Raw genomic sequence first — 21,434 nt, 5'->3', positions numbered from 1 at the left:
TTTTGGGAGAAGTAACTAGTAACTATAACTAATTACTTTTTCAAAGTAACGTGCCCAACACTGCCTACAGGACACCTAAAGTTTATGTTGAGATGTCAATTTATTCTATGAAAAGTTTTAGTTATTTAATCTCTGAAAAAAATTAACTTGAGATTTATTTATCATGCAAATGCTTTGCAATCTCTGTGTTTTTGAAAATTGTGTTTTAGCTTCTATATTGTTGTGTCAGCCATTCCAAAAATTATTTGGTGGAGTAATAATACAGTACTATTCTATTCTATTCTATTCTATTCTATTCTATTCTATTCTATTCTATTCTATTCTATTCTATTCTATTCTATTATTCTATTCTATTCTATTCTATGAAAAAATCAGGATGACAAACAATAAAAAAAGAGGAGAAATAAAGGGGTTGATTAAAGGGTGTTGTACAATTTAATAACTCTCATTAACTGAACACAAATATGCACCCCACTTTTCACATTTGCGTTTTTAAAGGTTTTAAAAAATCCGATCCCCTGTTTTTCTTCCATCTCACCTTTATGTACAACTTTGTATGTTACAAGACATCATGTGAGAACTGTGTTCAATTTTGCTTCTTTATTTCATGAACTACAATTTTAAACTTTGTAGTTGTCATAAACTGCCAGTAGATGACAATGATGATATGGACTTTGGTGTCTGGAGGGAGACATAAAGTAAATGTTTGATTACAGATTTGTGGACAAAGTCATAAGAGAAGCCTAGATGAGTAGAGTTAGGAATGTCATTAAAGTCATTTAATGTCACTTAAAGGCATTTAAGTTAATGCATAAGTTTAGTATGGAAGGTGAGCAGATTGGTTTAAACCTTATAAAGGTATATATATATAAAAACAAACTTTGAAAGAAACCAGGTGAGGTGGAGGTTTAAAAAATCAGCAAGATGAGCAAATACTCAGAAGATGTAAAACTGTGGAGTTGGGGGAAAAAGATATGTAAATTGATATTGCATCACAATCGAAGATTTTGGAGAAAAAAAAAAAAAAAACGTGTCTTCATCACCATGTCTGAATGATGAAGATCTGGGAAAAAAAAGTGGCTGAGAAAAAAGAACCAAGAGCCTTGTTGTGCTTTATGAGTTTCAGGATGACATATTTTCCTAATAAAAAAATAGTAGGATTTGTGAGTTTTCCTACCAGGCCTTATATCTTTTCTCATATACACCATCACAAATGCAGTAGATATGATCACACAGTATTTGGATGCAAAGTAAAATAAAATTTTGTCATTGCCAAATGTGGATGAGATCATTGAATAATGCATTTATGGACATTCTGGAAAATAAATTAACTGTGGAGGTCAAGATAGTGTTGCCTAAGGCCTAAGGGTGCATGAGGCAAGGAAATAAATGAGCAACTTAAACCAGTTAAATCACTGATTGTGAAAAGGCAGATGAAAACTGTAAGAAATAAATCAGTTCAAAACAGGGGAGAAATTTCTTTGAATTGAAGACCTCGGCAAATTCAAAGAGAAAGGTCAGGAAAGGAAACTGAAGAAAACATGATATGTTCATTGCACAGTTTATTAAATGTACTGATCAAGTGAACCAAAAAAAACGAATAAATTGCTGTGAAAGGTGCATATAAAAGAGCATATAAAATATTTGACATTTCATTGGGCATAAACCAGAGCCAGAGATAAAAGTACATCTCAGTATTGAAAGAGACAGGGAGATGTAGGAGGTTGTGTTTTATGTCTGTAAAACAAAACAAAAAACACTATGTAGACTTTAATGAAAGGGATCTGTGGATAAGAATATGAAGATACTAATGTTTTATATTAAAAGAGCTTTACTACAATCAAATAAAGGAACTGATGGAAGGAAAATTCTGTTGAGATTTTAATACAACAGTACATTAAGTGGTAATGATGCCATTGTGGAACTGGTGGAAAATAAGATATTTATAAAGACAAATGTTAGTTAATGATGGGGGTGTTACTAGAGTAGTTACTGTATCAGAAAATGACCTGAATCAGCTGTAAACTTGATACATTTGATATATAAGAAAGACTTGCAGGGATTCCTTCAGCTTCTTTTTTTCTTTTGGTATTTTGAGTTTTTTTTAGCAAATAATCCGTAGAAAGTTATCATTGGAAATCGAAATAATACATTTGGAAATTAACTTGTTTAAATATTTGGGCTGGTAGACTTTCATATTTATTCATTTCTTTTTGTGTAAAATACCTTTTCGGACTATTTTTCTGGGTGCACACTTCCGCCGTACACCGGATGTTGCTACCCGAACCAGAAGCGCCAGTTAAGTGCAGAATCGAACCTGTGCAGAGGATGTATGCCGCCTGTTCTAACAAGCCGCAGCTGGAAGACACTATTAATAAACTGTTTAATTGAAATAAAGAGAAAATATCAGAGGAGGTCCTGGCATTGAGGGTAAGTTTTAACGCGGTTAGCAGCTTGGAGCACATTTAGCATCTTCGAGGCTAGCTGCGTGTAGCTGGTGTTAGCTACGAAAAAAAGATACTTTATGTTATTCAGTTGTGCATAAAAAAAACTTACTAAAAAGTATGTTATAGTGCGACGAATGTGTATATGACTTATACATGGATAGACGGTTTATAAAAGAGGGCGGTGCACGTGTTATCCGTGCAGCATAAACATAGGCTCCAATGACAAAAGAAACATTGAGTGTTGCGAACTAATTTTGCATGTTACTCTATTCTAAAGAAATGCTAGTTGGACTTGTCATTTCCTTATTGCATTTTGATGTTTTTTCATTCCTACTTCAGGCTAACACGCGTACCTTAATTTACTGATACGCCACATGGGATGTTTTTTTATTACATTCGTATTAAAGTGTTGGGTTGAATGTTATGTTCTCCGACCAGACTAGCCCAGTGGGACCAAAAAACCAAGAGAAAAGTAGAAAATTGTTAGATTTTCTTTGACAACGTCAAAAATAATAGTTTTGATTAAATGAACAATACTCTATGAAGTGAACAGTTGTGGAAGTATAACGGGCCTTCATTGACAACAGCTGGATAGCATGTAATATGTGGATCTCTGTTTGGACATTGTCAGCTTTCCTCACTGTATTCTTAAATAACATGGCACTGAAGCTCCTAAAACTGGCATTATCTTTGTTTCTGGATAAGGGATTTTCTTTCACCCACAGGTTCCAAAAGGTGAGAATAGGCTACAGTACATTATGCTCTCTGATCATTCAAATTTTTTTTTTTTTAAACAATCCACTGGACTTGGTTTCCAAGTTTGAAGACGTTTCGCTTCCGATCTAGGAAGCTTTTTCAATTCAAAATGAAATTCAAACTTTTTCAATTCAAACTGAAATTCAAACTTTTTCAATTCAAACTTTTGAATTTAAAAAAGCTTCCTGGATGGGAAGCGAAACGTCTTCAAACTAGGAAACCAAGTCCAGTGGATTGTTTTTTATTATTTTTTTTTGGGAATGACTAACCTGGATGACCCTCTCTGATCCTGAACACGGGATGCCCCAGAGCTTTGTGCTCAGTCCTCTCCTCTTCACCCGTGCACTAAATCCGGGCATACTCTGTGCGATTTTTTTCAATCATTGCCTGCAGCTACAGCTCAAGCTTTACGATGAAACTAGCAGGGTCTCGTTGTACAGTGTGAGTTCACAGCTCAAGATGCATGTTCAGTCCGACGCTCTGATGCGATCTACGTACTCACACTGTACATCTAAAAACCACGGATTCAGCTCCGCAGTGAGATGGCGCTACTCAAACTCGTCTATCCTGAAGCCAAATCAGTAGAAGAGGAATATGAAGTTCACTAGAGTGAAATGAGCTGCCTTGGCAATTTGTGCAATTTTGTGCTGAAATCCCTTAAAAACAAAAGGCTGCGACGTATTTGGACAAAGTCGTGGCTGAGCAAACGTGGCTACTACGGTCTGTCAACTTTACAGAAAGAACTCCATTTTACTCACACCCCTGCCATGCTGCTGTGTTTACAGCTGAGAGGAAGAAGAAAAAGGAGAATCCTTGTTTGCGCATGCACACTGAGAGATTTACCCACGATGGTACCCTGAGGTTGGGAGAAAATCAAACATGTTTAATTTTCTCCTGACCTCATGATTCCTGATCAAGAGGTGGTCGTGGGAGGCTGTTTGCCCCTCGTTACCCCCAGTATACCACACGATGCACGATCAGGCTGAAAGTCGGCCTGAACAGAAAATTCTCGGGCAACTGGAAAATCGCACAGAAAAGGCAATAAATCGCACAGTGTATGCCCTGCTTAAAAACTACTTTGCTATCTACCACAATTAATCTGCTTGGGGAGTTTGCACAGGACAGACCCCCATGCTTGATGTAATCACAGATAATGAGACAATCCACCAGAGTGGAAAGCAAATAAATGTCCCTGTGGTGTTCAGACTGAGATGGTCCTGAATGCCACCTAATCCACAACAACCAGAGAGGATGTTTTGGATTTCAAGGTGAACAAATACCCCCTTCTTATACATAGATAAGCACTGTAGTGTTTTTTATAAAATCAAGTTACTGGTAGGGGTGTATTTGATTAGTCAGCCCCACTTTCTTTAGTTTGGTTGATCGATTATGGCCGATGGTAGTTTTATCGACCTCCAGAAGGGTCTGAAGTTCACTGACAATTCTCTAAACCTTTATTTTTTATATGAGATCACTGCCTCATGAGCATTTAAAAACAGCTATTATTATTTCACAGGTACTGCTTGAGTTTGGGGAAAAAAAGGACATTTTGAATTATGAAGTTATAACAATGTTATAAAACCCAACAGTGTCAGTCTTAAAAAAAACAACAACAACAACAGCAAAACATAAACCATAGTTGTTAGATAAGCCTTTTAAATATCAGTGGTCAAACAGAAAAAACATGACTCTTACACCCCTAGTTTCAAGGTATTTAGGTTTCTTCTGACCTGTCCTGGACTTTTTTTCATCAGAAAGCAGAAAAGGTTATCCTTTAAAGGGCTTGTAAACTTTTACGAAGCCTGAGTAGAGACCCTGTTTTTAGATGGAGCAGTGCAGTGTGGGAGCTGCATGGCACAGGAAAGAAAGAACTTGCCCTGAGCTTTCAGAAACCATGCAAGGACCATGGGATGTCATCTCCCCTATTTGTTTTCTTTAGACTAGACGAGATCAGAAAAGAATTAGAGCCATCCAAAACTAGTTTGTACCACTGCCTTCAGGGAAAAATCTCCATAGAAACCCCCCATATTTCTTTTCTTCCTTGGCCTCTTATTCTCCCATTTAGTTTTCCTACTTATTCAATATTTTCTTTACCACAAAGGTGAGTTGGTTGTTTAGTTAGATAGGCCACAGATTAAGCCACCAAAGCTAAAATATACCCTGTATTGGTCAATGCATCCCAAATTATACTACTCTATGTTAGACTTATTTATGATTTCCTTTACATATGTCTTGCAGTGCCTTAAGAAATCTTGAACGATGATGGAGCGAAGACGAGCCTTAACTATTCCATTTGTTGACAAGGACAAGCTGGTATTTGTTAAAGTAGTTTATTTGATTTCAGGTTGTTAAACTGCATGTTAACTTGTCAATTTGTAAGCAATGACTCCATACATCTGTGCTGTGATTTGCTGCTGGCTTGCAATGTGGCTATGGCTGTCTTATTGTAGTTGTTGGACATAATGATATCACCAGTGTGTGTCTTTAAGAAGTTATGTGTGAGCTGATTCCTTTCGTCTGGTTAGGTTTGTCTTTGTGATGTGGTTAAAAAAACTGGGTTTTATGCTAATGCTGGTCCTGTTTGTGTGTCACTGACTGCCTGAATGCACAGCTGCACTTTATAGCCACCTGAAACAAAAGTGAATAAAAGTCACCACAGGAAACCTGAAACCAGGATTTATTTAAATCTAGTTTTAAAGAAAACTTTAACAGGGAGTAAATACGGTATCTGAATTATCTGAACAACAAGCTTGAAATGCAACTGATGCATGCTTCTATAATCCCACAGTTAACAGCCCTTTATTACTTACTTGGGCTAACACTAACAATATACCTACTGCTAGTGTTAGTGGAGTAGGAGAAAAATATTGACTCCGGGGAGCATTCCTGAGCTTGCAAATCAAATCACCTGAGCTCTGCCTTTGCAGCTCATATTTATTTCATTAATTTCATCATCCAGTTGGTTGGATCAGAGGCATATTTACTCTGTCATCATATTACTGTGTCAGAAATTGCCTTTTTTCCAATCTTTTCTTTCCTGTTTTTACCTGTCTTTCTGCATGTTTTGGCTAAAGTACATTTTAACCCTTCTTTTACTGGTTTCTATTTAAGTAAAAGGATCTTGGTGAATCTCTCTGTATTTAGATGGAGAACCCACTGAAAATATCCGTGGCGTGCTTGTCATCAGAGTGTGGAAAGTTGGACGGGCAGGTACAACATATCCTTGATCTCTCCGGCTACAATAACTTATTTTGTCAGTGCTCTTATATGTATTTTTTCTTATCGTCTAAAAAGGTCCCATGGACTGCTTTTGCTGATCATAACGGCAGTCCCAACCACAAACCAAGGCATAAAAACGGCTCCACGGTGTTTGATTGTAATCGCGCAGCTTTGAAAAGTTCGGACATCATGAGGTAAGTGAGGCACAAAAAAAATAAACATCTAAAACAACGTATTTTTACCATGTAGTATACTAACTTTTAAAGAACAGATGATGGAGAGGAGATTTGCTGTATCAGAAATCATCCGTAGGTTTATGAAGATGTTTGAAAATCCATATGTCAATAAATTAAGTGGAGAAAAGTTTAATACAATTTTGAATGGTATTTAGCAGCATTGCTAGCCGGTGAAACTGCTGTCACTAACTAGTCCCTCTATGACTAAAATGTTATATGAATGCTGGGTGGAGGTGTAGATGTGCTTCCCTTGCATCCCACTAAGATAATTAAAATAATTTGTTATATTGCAAACAAATAGCATTACAAAGACTGAGGAACACTTGAGCGGCGTCAGAGAAGAAGTGGTGGGTAAGATTATAGCAGCGTTGGCCTATAAAGGAGTATCTGAAGCTTTTCACATCCCACAGAGTTCTGTTTATTTGTCCTTCATTAAAAAATGGGAGTAGGGCACAATGGTTGACCTAAAAACATGGCTGTCCACCTATACTAATAAGCCATGCATGAGATAATCATGGAGGAGGTGCAGAGAACTCCCCTGGGAGAATGTGTTTATATAGCTATTGGTTGTCACTCCACAAATTTAGCATACATGGAACAAAGTCAATGTTGAAGGGAAGTCGTGATTAATCCTATTTAAGGTTTGGCAAGAGCCATGAAGCAAAAGGAGGGGAGGAGCAAAGATAAGTGGTCGTGACATGATACCAGGCTGTGGGGGTGCTTTGATGCAACAGAAAACAGGCTACGTGTCAGGGTTGATGGGAAGATATATGGAGCTAAATACAGACTGACAGTGAGAGAAAACCTGCTGGACCTAACTAGACAAAGATCCACCTTCTAGTCTCGCAAGGACCTTTTTTTGACAAAGGGTGGGGAGCAGGGTCATTTTGTGAGAGGCTGTGGCTCTTTGTTTTTATTTTTTTTTATCTGACCTAAATAATCTGCTAAAAAAAAACGGCTAAAGCGTGATTATTTACTGAGTGTGTGTCAGTGAACTGGTCTGAGAGTATTTGCATGTGTCTGCCTGTGTGGTGTGAGTTCACTGGAAGCTGTTGTTCCCATATCTGTTGACTACAGATCAAGCCTGGCTTATTTTAGGAGTAAAAAAATGTGAATGAAAGTGGTGAAATCTATACTCGCCCATGCTCTCCTATTTTATTTTATTTTTCATACTTGTGCCAATCGATTTTTAGGTGAAGTGCTCACACTGTACAGCTGTGTAGGTCTGGCTTTCTTCCCTTTAAAATTTCTCCAGCATTCGTATTGATCCCAATCACACGTTCCAATCATCCATCCACTTGCAAGTGCACGAGGGATCTCCCGTTTGCTGAGCTGTCTTCTTCTGTACGATCTGCATCTGAACTGGAAGAGTGCCAAAATCTCAGTCGCTCTGAGTATAAATAATTTCAGCATCGTTAAGCAGAGTTTTACACATCCACTCTACCTGATAACTACCTACTGAAGCGGCATTGGCTATTTGACTCACCCACATGACTTCAGATGACGTGACTTGTTAATAAAAAAGCTATTTTTAGAGACACTGCTAAGAAGTGTCACTTTGTATTTGTAAGTTTATGTCATTATGCTGGCCGAAACGCTTTAAATCCTAAATTAGCTTTTCATATACGATCCATCAGACAACATGTAGTTTGTACTTTGTCAAAAATGTAACCTTAAATTTGCTCTTCAAAAAGAAAGACAACATGACGCCAGGGCTGTTAGGGCAAACTCTGGGTCAAAGAATATTAGAATAATTTAGTGAAAAGTCTACACATAAATCCATCTAGTCTGATGGATTTATGTGGGTGACAGAAGCTTTTTTTATAGAAACTGGAGCAGATATTTTAGCCGCTTCGACAAAGGTTGTGTAACGTTGGAAGTTGAATGCAAATACAGGCCACGCTCTAGACTAACCATGTGTCCTTATGATTCCATTTAAGGTTATTTCATCCCTGCTTCCATCAGGCTCTTAAATATGGCACTATAATGGCAATAACGTGCGCAATTACTATTTAATACCCTGTGTAATAACCTCCTTTTATATTTATATACCCAGTGCAATAGCTATATATATATATATACACACACATACACACACCCATGCAAATTTTCCTCTTGGCCACTTCTTCTTTTTTACTATATGAGCTGATGTAACGAGTGCATTTCTTCACTGTGAGATCAATAATGTCAATCAATTAATCACTACTATTTTTGGTGTAAAAACCTTTATTACATTACAACATCATGGTTGTAATGTAATTAAGTGAGAAAGTTCAAGGGAATTTGATATTTTAAAAAGTCCTGTATATACTCTAATAGAAGTACATTGCTTAATTATTGTATTTCCATCTTTGAAAAAGAAATCCTATATGCTCAGTTTATTGTTAGTATTTCTGTTTATCATGATTTTATTTATTTATAGGAATGACTGTATTTAACCATTTTGACTATGGCCAAAATTATCTTGAAACCCATATGGCTTATCTTAAGCATTCAGGCACTCCCTGTCCAATAATCGTCCAAATAAACTTGTCTGTTGCGTAGAAGGAGTTGAAGTTTGAAGATGTTGATAAGCCACAATATCATAGATGAAGGTTGAAAGAAAACTTTTGTCTTTTGTGTCCTTCAGGAGAAAGCCACGTCTTGTCCTAACAGATGTCTTAAAGACGGAGCTAGGCAAGGATTATATTAAGAGATTAAAAAACAGAAGCAACGTAAGAAGACTCTCTGGTCTTCGAAAGGTCGACAACCGACGCAAAGAGGAAGAACTCTGCTACAGCGAAACTAGATCCAGACAGATGGAGGAGAAGAACAAGAGCAAGGATATAACCCCTAAAGGAAAAAAGAGGACTCCCACATCTAAAAGGTAAGATTGGGGTTGAAAAAGGAATAAAATACAATAAGGTGGATTCATCGGCTCTGGTTCTACTACCAGATCAACTAGTAATGATATATGTTGACCTGATACTGTTGTCTAACAAATATTTTATCAGAGCCTACAATATGTATTATTATTATAGTTATATGGGATTTTATTTTTTTTTATTTAATTTAAAAAAAAAGTTTAACTTCAACAAATTATTTAAAAAAAATGATTGACTTGGATATTTGTAAACTGTACAGTAGCAAATAATAAACAAAGGTATTTAGAGGATGAGCAAATCCATCTAATATGTTTTTGCAAGTCACAATCACATCCCCCTGTACATTTCTCTCTCATTAGAGATCATTCATATATTTAACTTTATTGTTAAATGTTTTTTGTTTGCCATTTATGTCACTATAAGGACACTTTTCTTTTTAAAGTTATAATCTTTTCATACAAACCTTAAACAGTAGATTTCACTTCAATCAGCTTTGCTGACGGTGAGAAACACTGAAACCTGTAGGACAGCTGCCCTCGGCACCTACTTTGGACACGCTTGCTCAAACACAGGCCATTAGTTCAACCTAGTCAGAACAGCTTGTATTTTAAATTGTAAAAAAATATATGAATACTTATTTAAAATGAAAAACCTTTGTCTGTCTATATGTTCTACTCAGAACTCCTCAAGTAGCTTAGTTTAAGCTTCACCTGGTTTCAGTTCTGTATAATTCTTCTTTAAGGCACATTTTGCCTTCAACTAATTGCATTAATTAATCGAAAAAAATAATCAACAGATTAATCGATTTGGCAAATTGATCATAATTGCAGCTCTAGGATTAATTAGATCCTGCAGTCTTATCCGTTAACTGGTACAAGTATCATACAGAATTTTACCACATGGGTCAAACTTGCATCACAATATATGTCTTAATTTCCGTCGCTGTTATATCATTTTTAGATCAATGTATATCAACAAAATAAAGTTAACAAAAAACTCCAATATAAACATTTGGTAAATATGCTGTAATCATAACCCTATATATATATATATATATATATATATATATATATATATATATATATATATATAATTATTGTCCACTCCTTGTTTGCTTAATAAAAACAATCTTAATGAAAATAAGAACAGCAAAGGCCTAAATGGCTAAGTGTTAATTCACTGTATTGTTAATTCATGTGCTTTAATGTTCTGAAAGTGATTAATATGAACAGTTCTCCATTGCACTTAATTAGAAGAGTTTGAAACAGAATATAAATATCCTGCATTGTTCCACTATGGTGTAAAAATGATGGTTATTAAGTCTGTCAGCTGCTTGGAGTGAGGGTCTGCATTAACATTTCTTTGTGCATTAAGGATGCAGCAGTATAGGGCTGTAAGTGATTATCATCTTGCTAACCATTAAACTATTGATTAAAAGGTAAATTGTTGATTAAAAGGTGCAGAAAAGTTTATTTTGCTTTGTACTTTGAATCAAGTTTAGTAAGAACCCTCTACTTTAGGAGTTCTGGATAGAACGTATTACAAAGGAGGATTTATTTTTTTCTTTTGAAATATTAGTTGTTATATACGCATATTAGTGTTTCAGGAAATAACATGTTTAGAGTCTGTATTCTAAGGCATTAATACGCCTTAACGTATATCAAATAACCTACCTGTAACTTGTGGCCACATACTTGCCCTATGTCGATGTGTTCCAGCGTGCTCATAACTAATACAAAACTGACCCATACCTTATCCAATGTGTGCTAGAATGTTTGCAAGATTATCCGTACATCAGTCATAAGTTGCCTAAATCGTCAAGGTGTGACAGGGGCTTTATTAATTTTGTTTTTTCTGTCACTGAAGGACCAACAATGTGGAAAAAGCTCTTTATCTTATGTATGGTTTCATGTTCTGTTTTTAGTCCCTGAATTATTTCCCAGAAGTCTTAAACTCTGCTCTGTAGAGCTCACTATTCTGTCCAGCATGTTTAAGTTGTTCTGCCTCCACACACCTGATTTAAATGAGGGTAATTAACATACCTCTCCAGCTCTTGGGGCTGTTGAAAAGGTAGTGCAGTCGTTAGATTCAGGTGTGCGGAAACAGAGATGCATCTGACAGAACAGCCCCATCCTCCTTGATGCTGTCTTTTAAAGGCGGCGGGTTTATCCTGTGTAGTTACTGCAGATAGGTAGGAAAAAGGTTTGTATGAAACCTTGACTGGCATCTGCTCTCTGTAGGTAAAAATAGATGGTCCGCAAAATTATGGTTTAAGATAAGCCTGTTTTCCCTCTCAGTAACTATTTAAGTTTTTTTTTTTGTGTGTGTGGAAACAATTGAATATAAAATGTCTAGGAGTTATCACTAGGAGTTACATACATAATGTATGAAGTGAGGCTTTTCATTTTTACATAGAACAAAAAGAGTGAGGAATGTTATTTTTTTCCTTTAATTTTTTTTTTATTTTTTTACTTTATTAAAGCTTTGTGGTAAACTTTAAACTGACTTTGTGAAGTGAACTTCTCCTTTATGTTCTTATCTCTATAGACTACTAAATAGACTTAGAAAACCCCAGAACACTGAAGAGGAAGATGATGAAGAAAGCCAAGGTACCAAAGAGATGAAAATCAGCAAAGAAAGCGAAGGAGACGAGACGTTTGCTGAGGTTGTAGGTGGGTGTGTTATCAGTGCATTAAAAATACAATTATTTTTTTTTTAAATCTCTCCGGGTGAAGTTTGACCCTTACAATTCCCCATTCCTGTGTTTATTATTGCTAAGAGATATTATAAGTAACAGTTTCTTGTTTTGCTACAGAAAACAATAAGTGGGCTGAATTTTAAAGTTTTGACACCTTCAGACTTTCTATAAATATTTTTTACAGAATCAGAATATTTTCCAACTTCTGTGTCGAACATCAGATTCCCAACGATTATTACTGTGAACAAAACGATTTTACATGTGAGAGCAGAAGGCAATGACAAATATGGTTAAAGGTCTTTCTATTTCTGTGTATTTCTGTGTGAAGTTTTCATTAGATCATTCATTTGTAAGCTACTCGAAGAATCTAGTTTTGCACAAAAAACCACGCCTTGATCCAACGTTTCTCGTTTTCCCTTTTTCACTCTGATGAGTTAAACTCCAGCAAATCACCTTCACCATATTTATGTGCAAAATACATGTCTTTTTATTTAACTTGGTTCAAAGATTGCAACTAATGAAGAGAAAACAAACTGTACAGTTACTTAAAACTGCGTATTATAATGAGAAATTAAAGGAAATTGTCCCAAGAGCAGTTTTGGATACTCTTTCTATCAGCAGCAACATCTTGCTATGAAACAAAAGCTTGAAGAAAAGGCATAACACCATCTGTTATAACCTAGTTCATCCACTTGATCTTTTTTTGTTATATTAAACAGCTATTCTCTTTTCTAATTTTGGATGTTTTATTGTTAAGATCATATCAGCTTAATGTTTTTTTTTTCCTCACTCAGATTGTGGATTGTCACTGAGCTGGCAGTCCACTGGGGATACATCAGCCTGTGATGGAATCTCTGCAGATTTCAATAAAGACAAGTTGACTGGATCAGAAGAAGATGCAGATCACTGTTTGGCCATGGTATATTTAAAGCTCTAGATATAAACTTTAGCATGATGTCTTCGTCACAGTTTAAGCTGGTAATTCCCTGGGTTTGGGTCTATCCGCTAGGTGATATCAGGAAAAAAATTTACACTTTAAAAAAAATATTTGCTCCTTATCTGTTACAGAACATTTAAGGCAGTTCTTGAACATTTTAAGAAAGTAGCTCAAACAAAGTTAAAATATCTGCATGGCCATTTTATATGACGTGTCTGCAGATGTTGTTTTGCTGCACAAAATCTAAGAATTGATGGATGTTGTTTATAGTAATTGTTTGAGTATAAACCACATTTCCCTGCTTTCTGTTTCAGCCTCGTGTTTCGATTGGCTTTTATAAACCCACTCTGTTTAGTTCACTGATGACCTGAAACATGTTTTTGTCTGTGAGACTAAATTCATGCGGTTTCTTACTATAGAGCAACTGATAACCTCAAAGCATCCTGGACACTGTTACGCCTTTTAAACACACCTGAACTACTGAGAAGTTACTCTTCTTAATATCAGCTGGTTTGAGTTCAAGTGGGGAAACAAGAAGGGAGTAAACGCATACTTTAAAGCAAAGGGGCGCACCAGATTATGGTAGTAAAATATTTTACAATCCTTATAATAACAGCCACCAAATTTCTTTTTTGATTAAAACATAGGACTTTGGTCTTTCACTAATCTAAACATCAGAAAACACCCCTCCGCTTTATGACTCCTCTGTAGTTTAGTCATCATCTGCTGTATTTTCTTAATTATCTCTCATATAAATTGTGCTTTTTCTTGAAATTATAAAATTTTTGAACAAATCTAGAAGAATATTGGACCAAATATCACGAACAATTTTTACATAATTTTGGATTCAGGTTATAAATTAAACTATTATTTAATTTTTTTTGTAGCTGTAACATTTTTACATCACTGAATTCACCTGCTGAAATATTCTTAGATCTGTTCAAATTTTCCTATTTTAATTAAAAATTCGGCCAATTCTGCCAATAAGCAACAGTTGTCTAGCTAGAACCTTTAAATCTCATAAAATGCATTTTTTTCCTTAAGTTAGGAAGTTTTTTTTTTATTGGCTCTATTTTTAAAAATACTAAAATTCTTATCCTCATCCTGCAATTTTAACCAAATTATTTGCATACCAAGTAACCCATAAATAAAACTGCAATATTGTAGAAAAATTGTTAAAACTATGATCTTAAATTTCTTTAAAACTTCATTAAGAATCTTATATGATAAAAGATTTTTTTTTTTTTTTTTTGTTATGATGATTCTGAGATGTTCTTTTAAGGAAACTAAATCAGAACTGTTGGAAGTCAAATAGTTTAGGAGGATTGAATCCTTACAGATTTAGTTTTTCCTGTTGGCACTCTTTATCCTCTTGGGGATTTTCTCCACAGTGTTCCCCAGGGGGAATTCTTGGATTTATTTTTACTTAATTGTAATACTTCTGTGACATAATAGAAACACAAAAATCCCTGCACATTTTAATACAGTTGATGGACATCTTTACAGCCAATGGAAAGTTTCATCATACTGACCTGGTTTCAAATGTTGCAGTTCATCTTTTAGAGGCAATTTAAGTTTTTTTTTCTTCTCCTGTTTCAGTCGTTGAATAACCAGATTCCATTTCGTTCTTTACCTTTTTACAAATAAGAGACATCTAAGGTCTACATCAAACAGCTCTGTTTCTTAATATGATAATAATTGAACATCATTGACCTCGCAATGGAGGATTTTACTTGCTGCATCTTAACCCATCCTCTTGGGGAGCAGTGGGCTGCCATTGTGTGGCGCCTGGGGAAAATCTGGGGTGTCTCAGAGACCCAGAGTGCAGGATGTGGGGATCGAAACGGGTATTTGTACCCCTCTCAAGGACAAACGCACTGCTTTAACTACTAGGCCAACACTCCCCTCCCAATAATGCCTCTTCATTTCTTCTTCTTTTTTTTAGCCTTAAAAATATGAAGTATTTAATGTTGTAGATTTTTATTTTTCATTATACTTTTTAAAGTTATACTATTTTAAACTATACTATTTTAAAGTTAGTATAGTTGTTATTCTTTGGTTCTGATATTTTTCGCCTATATACATGTGAAATGTCTCTAATCTGTTTTAAATGGATGCATGTCCAAGAAAATATTTAGCCATAAATGTTGGATGCTCTATATCCTACCATGTCTCTCCTTTATTTTGCAGTTCAAATGCAATCATTGTAAAACTGATTAGGGGTGCAACTAACTATTATTTTGCAAATCAATTAAGCTGTAGATTTTTTTTTATTAATCAGATAGCCAAAAGTTTCTTAAAGAAGATCTTTGCAGATTTTAACCAGGTGGAACTAAAATGTTTACAATTGAGTCCTGAATAGAGCATATTGATGAAAACATTATTGTATCTTAAATGCTAAATATTATTATTATTTTTTTTTTTATATAATTATCATATAAATACTGCTCTTAGTGGGTTGCTCTGTCAGCTAAAGGCATGTTTTAGAGTCTCTATACTCCAGTTAAAGATTAATCAATTACTCAATTAGTTGACAATTATTTCAATAATTGATTCATCCGATTAAGTGTTTTAGCCGTAAAATTGATAAATTCTTAATCTCTTACAGAAGCGTAAAAGAAGGAATCCTGGCCTGCAGTGCAATGGAAAGAGCAGCCCTAAACGCCAGCGAGGGAGCATGCTTCATCCGACAGGAGAGGCAGAAAAAGATGGAGGACGGGTCCCACTGTGTGGTGTTCAGGAAGAAAGTGACATAGACTTAGATATGGAGCGTTGTATTGTACAGTTCACTGTTGGAGAAGAAGATGGATTTCAGCCTTTGGTCCCATTCTACCCTGGTGGGAAACCTGAAGGCATCATTATCAGTAGCAGGATTAACTCATCGCCCAGGAATAACAGCGCAACCCAAACCAGCCTGTCTGATCCCAGTGAGTACATCAGCTCATGGCAGATAAGCCTCTTTGCTTTTCCACACTTTTACATTGTAGTTATTAAACAATTAGGAACATTTAATGAAGCATTGGGGTGAATTTAAGCAACTGATAAAGCAATATGCTGGTTTAGAAAGTGTGTGAGATAACTGGTCATTTAGGTTAAATCCAAAGTAACCTGACTAAAACAAATCTTGTCGTGTTTGTGTTAACTAAACTACACCTGCATGTTGGTGAGTTATTGGCTTAGCTTGATGTTGTTGGTGTTCCCTCTTGCTTGTTTTTTTAATGCAGTCAAACATGGAGATGAATTGGATGAGCAGAGGGAGTTGGAAGTCAAACTCATGTTACTTTCTTTATCAGTCGGTGATATTTTAATCAGCTGCTCTTTTTATTTTATTTTTTTAACTACCGTAATTTTCGGACTATAAGCCGCGACTTTTCCCCCATTTTTCGACCTTTCGGCTTATATAACAATGTGGCTTATCTATGGGCTTTTACAGCCACGCGTGTGGGAATGCAGAGGTCCTCCGGAAGCAGACTTCTACCACGAGTGGTACGAGACAGAACGACAGCGAGAAAGACGGACATAGCGAGCGCAAGACAGTTTGTGTTAAACATAAAAACCTGCGGCCTATAGTCCGGTGCGGCTTGTATAGTACAAATCATGCAATTTAGCTTCTGCTGCTTATATTCAGGTGCGGCTAATAGTCCAAAAATTACGGTACCTATTTTATTTCTTGCTCCACAATCAGCTCTTCTTTAGGATTACTTGCCACTGCAGTAAAGATGCCATGGAAGATATACAGGTCCTTCTTGAAATATTAGCGTATTGTGATAAAGTTCATTATTTTCCATAATGTAATGATAAAACTTGAACATTTATATATTTTAGATTCATCGCACACTAACTGAAATATTTCAGGTCTTTAATTGACTTAATAATAATGATTTTGGCATACAGCTCATGAAAACCCACAATTTCTATCTCACAAAATTAGCATAATAAAAGATAAGGGTTCTTAATACAAAAAGAAAAAGTCAACCTCCAAATAATGATGTACAGTTATGCACTCAATACTTGGTCGGGAATCATTTTGCAGAAATGGCTGCTTCATTGCGGCGTGGCATGGAGGCAATCAGCCTGTGGCACTGCTGAGGTCTTATGGAGGCCCAGGATGCTTTGATAGCAGCCTTTAGCTCATCCACAGTTTTGGGTCTTGTTTCTCAACTTTCTCTTCACAATATCTCACAAATTCTCTATGGGGTTCATGTCAGGAGAGTTGGCAGGCCAATTGAGCGCAGTGATAAAATGGTCTGTAAACCATTTACCAGTGGTTTTGGCACTGTGAGCAGGTGCCAGGTCATGCTGAAAAATAAAATCTTCATCTCCATAAAGCTTTTCAGCAGATGGAAGCATGAAGTTCTCCAAAATCTCCCGATAGCTAGCTGCATTGACCCTGGCCTTGATAAAACACAGTGGACCAACACCATCAGCTGACATGGCACCCCAGACCATCACTGACTGTGGGTACTTGACACTGGACTTCTGGCATGTTGGCATTTTCTTCTCCCCAGCCGCTGTTTCTGGTTCAAAAGTGGCTTGACCTGGGGAATGCGGCACCTGCAGCCCATTTCCTGCACATGCCTGTGCATTGTGGCTCTGGNTCTCAACTTTCTCTTCACAATATCTCACAAATTCTCTATGGGGTTCATGTCAGGAGAGTTGGCAGGCCAATTGAGCGCAGTGATAAAATGGTCTGTAAACCATTTACCAGTGGTTTTGGCACTGTGAGCAGGTGCCAGGTCATGCTGAAAAATAAAATCTTCATCTCCATAAAGCTTTTCAGCAGATGGAAGCATGAAGTTCTCCAAAATCTCCCGATAGCTAGCTGCATTGACCCTGGCCTTGATAAAACACAGTGGACCAACACCATCAGCTGACATGGCACCCCAGACCATCACTGACTGTGGGTACTTGACACTGGACTTCTGGCATGTTGGCATTTTCTTCTCCCCAGCCGCTGTTTCTGGTTCAAAAGTGGCTTGACCTGGGGAATGCGGCACCTGCAGCCCATTTCCTGCACATGCCTGTGCATTGTGGCTCTGGCTGTTTCTACTCCAGACTCAGTCCACTTCCTCAGGTCCCCCAAGGTCTGGAATCGACCCTTCTTCACAATCTTCCTCAGGGTCCGGTCACCTCTTCTAGTTGTGCAGCGTTTTCTGCCACACTTTTTCCTTCTCACAGACTTCCCACTGAGGTGCCTTGATACAGCACTCTGGAAACAGCCTATTCGTTCAGAAATATCTTTCTGTGTCATACCGTCTTGCTTGAAGGTTTCAATGATGGCCTTCTGGACAGCAGTCAGGTTGCCAGTCTTACCCATAATTGGGGTTTTGATGAACCAAGAGTTTTAAAGGCCTCAGGAATTTTTTGCAGGTGTTAAGAGTTGATTCAGATGATTATAGCTCATTCAGAGACCTTTTTCATGATATACTAATTTTGTGAGATAGGAATTTTGGGTTTTCAAGAGCTGAATGTCAAAATCATCCGTATTAAGACAATAAAAGACCTGAACTATTTCAGTTGGTGTGCAATGAATCTAAAATATATGCATGTTCAAGTTTTATCATTACATTATGGATAACAATGAACTTTATCCCAATATGCTAATATTTTGAGAAGGACTTGTAGACCTTTAGGTCAGGAGGTTCAAACTTTTGTCCCCGAGGCCAGAATCCTGCAACTTTAGGCTACGTTCAAGTGTGGTATTTTTCTTTTCTTTTTTTTTCTTAATATTGCGATGTAATACGTTTATTTTTTTTTCTCCAGCTTAATTCATCATGTTATTTTTAAACAACTACAAACAATAAATTTGTTTCATAATAATCATTAGATTTATTTAAAGCACAGATTACAACGATGAAGGAAACAAATTTGTGGCTTTACCTACATCACCTCATTAACATCTTATGTTTCATGAAGCATGATTTATAAATAGATGGACTGCACTCCTTAAAAACTGCCAGATTTTAACAGGAAAGTCTATGAATAAATTAAATAAGATACGAAAATAAGACTGATCTTCAGTCAGTGGCATCACATATACTAAAGTGCAGGAAAAGTATAGAGAACAAATGTCTTCTGTCTACCAGTAAAATGTTTATAGGTAAATCAAACTCTCAAATGAACACTAAACAAGTGTATGAACTTTAAGTTCTAAGAAAAACTTTTTGAAGAATTATGAAAACTATATATTGACTCAGTCTGTTGGACTCTGGTATGGTTCTGCTGTGCGGTTTGACCACAAATCATCAGTTGTTGCAAAAATCTCCACTGTTTTTAGCTCCACTGAACCTCTGTTTCTGCATTTTTTTCCTATAGCTCAACTGTGGTGATTTGGCTAAAATATGTGCATGAGGGCGTAAATACCTCTTATCCATCCTGCTTACCAAAGCTATAAACCCAGGCTTGGTCACTATACTAACAGGCATCATGTATTTAGTTATAAACTCCATTATTGCCTGAGTTACTTCAAAGTGCCGTTTAAAATTATGTTCATAAGGAGTAACATTTTCAAACAGTTTGGTCAGTGATCTCTGTCAGCCGGTACTTTGTTTACTTGACGTTGAGGCACTGCTAGTTTTCATTCTAGTCGTGCAAACCATCATACACGGCGTTGCTGTGTTTTCTAGGTGTTGATAAAGGTTCGTCCTCTTGCCTTGTGTGGTAGCAAAATTAGCAAGGCATCTCTTGCACAACACCTGTCGTTGTTCAGGCCAAAATAATTTCCTAGAGGTTACATACTGCTCCTCTTTGGTACCAGACCTTCAGTTGTGTCAGTTTTTGTCCAGCCTGAGGCCATTGTTTTACAGCTTATTAATAGGCGAATAATGATTTTTATTTTTTTCCCCCCCTCTGTGATCCTTGGCTAGCAATTCACCCCTCTACTCCCTTCTTCATCTACTGCGCATACGCATGCACAGTAGAGGATGAGCTGTATGAATGTAGTTCACATTATAAGTCGCATAATATTTGGAAAGTGAAAGACCATGCAAAATAATTGGATTTCACGAAAAAAATAATCTGATTTGAGCATTAAGGTCTGCAGTGTGAACGTAGCCTTAGATGCAACCGTGCTTCAACACACCTGACTCATGTTTGCTCTTTAGCAGACATTTGTTTCAGGTGGGTAGGGCAAGGGACACGTATAAAGGTTCAGGACACCAGACCCCTGCTTTATGTATTCTCTACTTGTGAGGGAGTAAAATGGTTAATTTTTTCTTTTCTTTCCCCATTTTAGTTGTGTTGTCCAGCGATGATGAGGAAAACCGTGAGGATCCTGAATGTCGGCACAGATTGGGGCAGAATAAGGCCTCACTGTTTGACACGTCAATCCATAGAAATGCCTCAGAGGAAGAGGAGTCCCAACAGGAGATGACATCAGACACAGAGGATGTGCAGGTCGGTCCAGTTGTCAGCCATACATTCCTGTGTTTCAATGCCGACGGGTTTCTAAACTCCACTTAGTTGATGCAAAATGTTTGGATAAGCGTGTTCAGCCTTTATAACAAAGGTTGGTATTAGGGATAAATCTCAAAACTTTTAGTTGGGTGGAAAAGGCAGAAGTATAAAACCGTGTTTTCCGTCATACTTCCTAATCTGCAGAAAATCAAAGCAGATGAAGGAACTGCTTTGAGCGTTCAGTCTCTGCATTAAAATTAATTTGTAAAGTTGTTTAAATGGCTGAAGGGCACCTATCGAGTGTCCCAGTAACCATGACGACAATGCCATTGGTTTGTTACGGAGAGGCTTTGTCAACACACCTTGGGTACATTTTTTTTTTACAGCCAACTAGACTTTTTAAACGTCATGATTGACTCAGTTTTCCTCCAAGTTTGGAGTCAAAATGAAAGATGTATAAAAAAAAAAATGTTGACAAAGGAGAAAAATGTTGAATGCCTTTAGGATGATGGTGGGTAGCTTTTGAAAAAGCTGTTTAAATTTAGCCCTTGAAGGACTGTTTTGTAGTCTTTCCATCTGTGGCCCGCCGCAGCCCCTCCCCCCATCTCTGGCTCCCTATCTGTCCGGGATGCTTTTCCGGTCTACAGCGGTTCTCCTCTGCTCCCCTCCTGAGCTAGCTCCCTAAACCCTCCGCCTTCCGTCTGCTTTTGCTCGCCTTGAAATCTGCCTGGCCAGTGAGAGCAATTCATACAGCCGGTGGAAGGATCCAATAAGGACAATTAAGGGAGGGTGAGACGGTGTTCTGGAACCAAGACAGGAGCAGCAGTGAACAGTGGATACTTCAGCCGGCCATTGATAAGATGTTTAGTTTATTTCTGTTTG

General features: G+C 36.9%; 1 protein-coding gene across 2 annotated transcripts in view; it reads left to right on the top strand.

Moving 5' to 3' along the window:
• The first annotated feature begins 2,274 nt into the window (after window positions 1–2,274).
• Window positions 2,275–21,434, top strand: part of senp7 (SUMO1/sentrin specific peptidase 7) — a 34,583-nt gene continuing 15,423 nt past the window's right edge. Inside the window, exons 1-9 of one of the 2 annotated variants that reach the window (XM_015385384.1) lie at window positions 2,275–2,430; window positions 5,442–5,516; window positions 6,348–6,413; window positions 6,498–6,616; window positions 9,288–9,524; window positions 12,070–12,194; window positions 13,015–13,139; window positions 15,766–16,084; window positions 20,392–20,552. In XM_015385384.1, the coding sequence (XP_015240870.1) occupies window positions 5,463–5,516; window positions 6,348–6,413; window positions 6,498–6,616; window positions 9,288–9,524; window positions 12,070–12,194; window positions 13,015–13,139; window positions 15,766–16,084; window positions 20,392–20,552 (1,206 nt within the window). In that variant the 5' untranslated portion in view covers window positions 2,275–2,430; window positions 5,442–5,462. The remainder of the gene's footprint in view (window positions 2,431–5,441; window positions 5,517–6,347; window positions 6,414–6,497; window positions 6,617–9,287; window positions 9,525–12,069; window positions 12,195–13,014; window positions 13,140–15,765; window positions 16,085–20,391; window positions 20,553–21,434) is intronic. The other variant, XM_015385385.1, reaches the window with a different exon arrangement.

Source organism: Cyprinodon variegatus, unplaced genomic scaffold (assembly GCF_000732505.1).
Source record: "Cyprinodon variegatus isolate N-32 unplaced genomic scaffold, C_variegatus-1.0 Scaffold337, whole genome shotgun sequence".
Lineage (NCBI taxonomy): Eukaryota > Metazoa > Chordata > Actinopteri > Cyprinodontiformes > Cyprinodontidae > Cyprinodon > Cyprinodon variegatus.
Note: the sequence above shows the minus strand (reverse complement) of the source record. Positions and strands in the feature narration are given on the sequence as shown.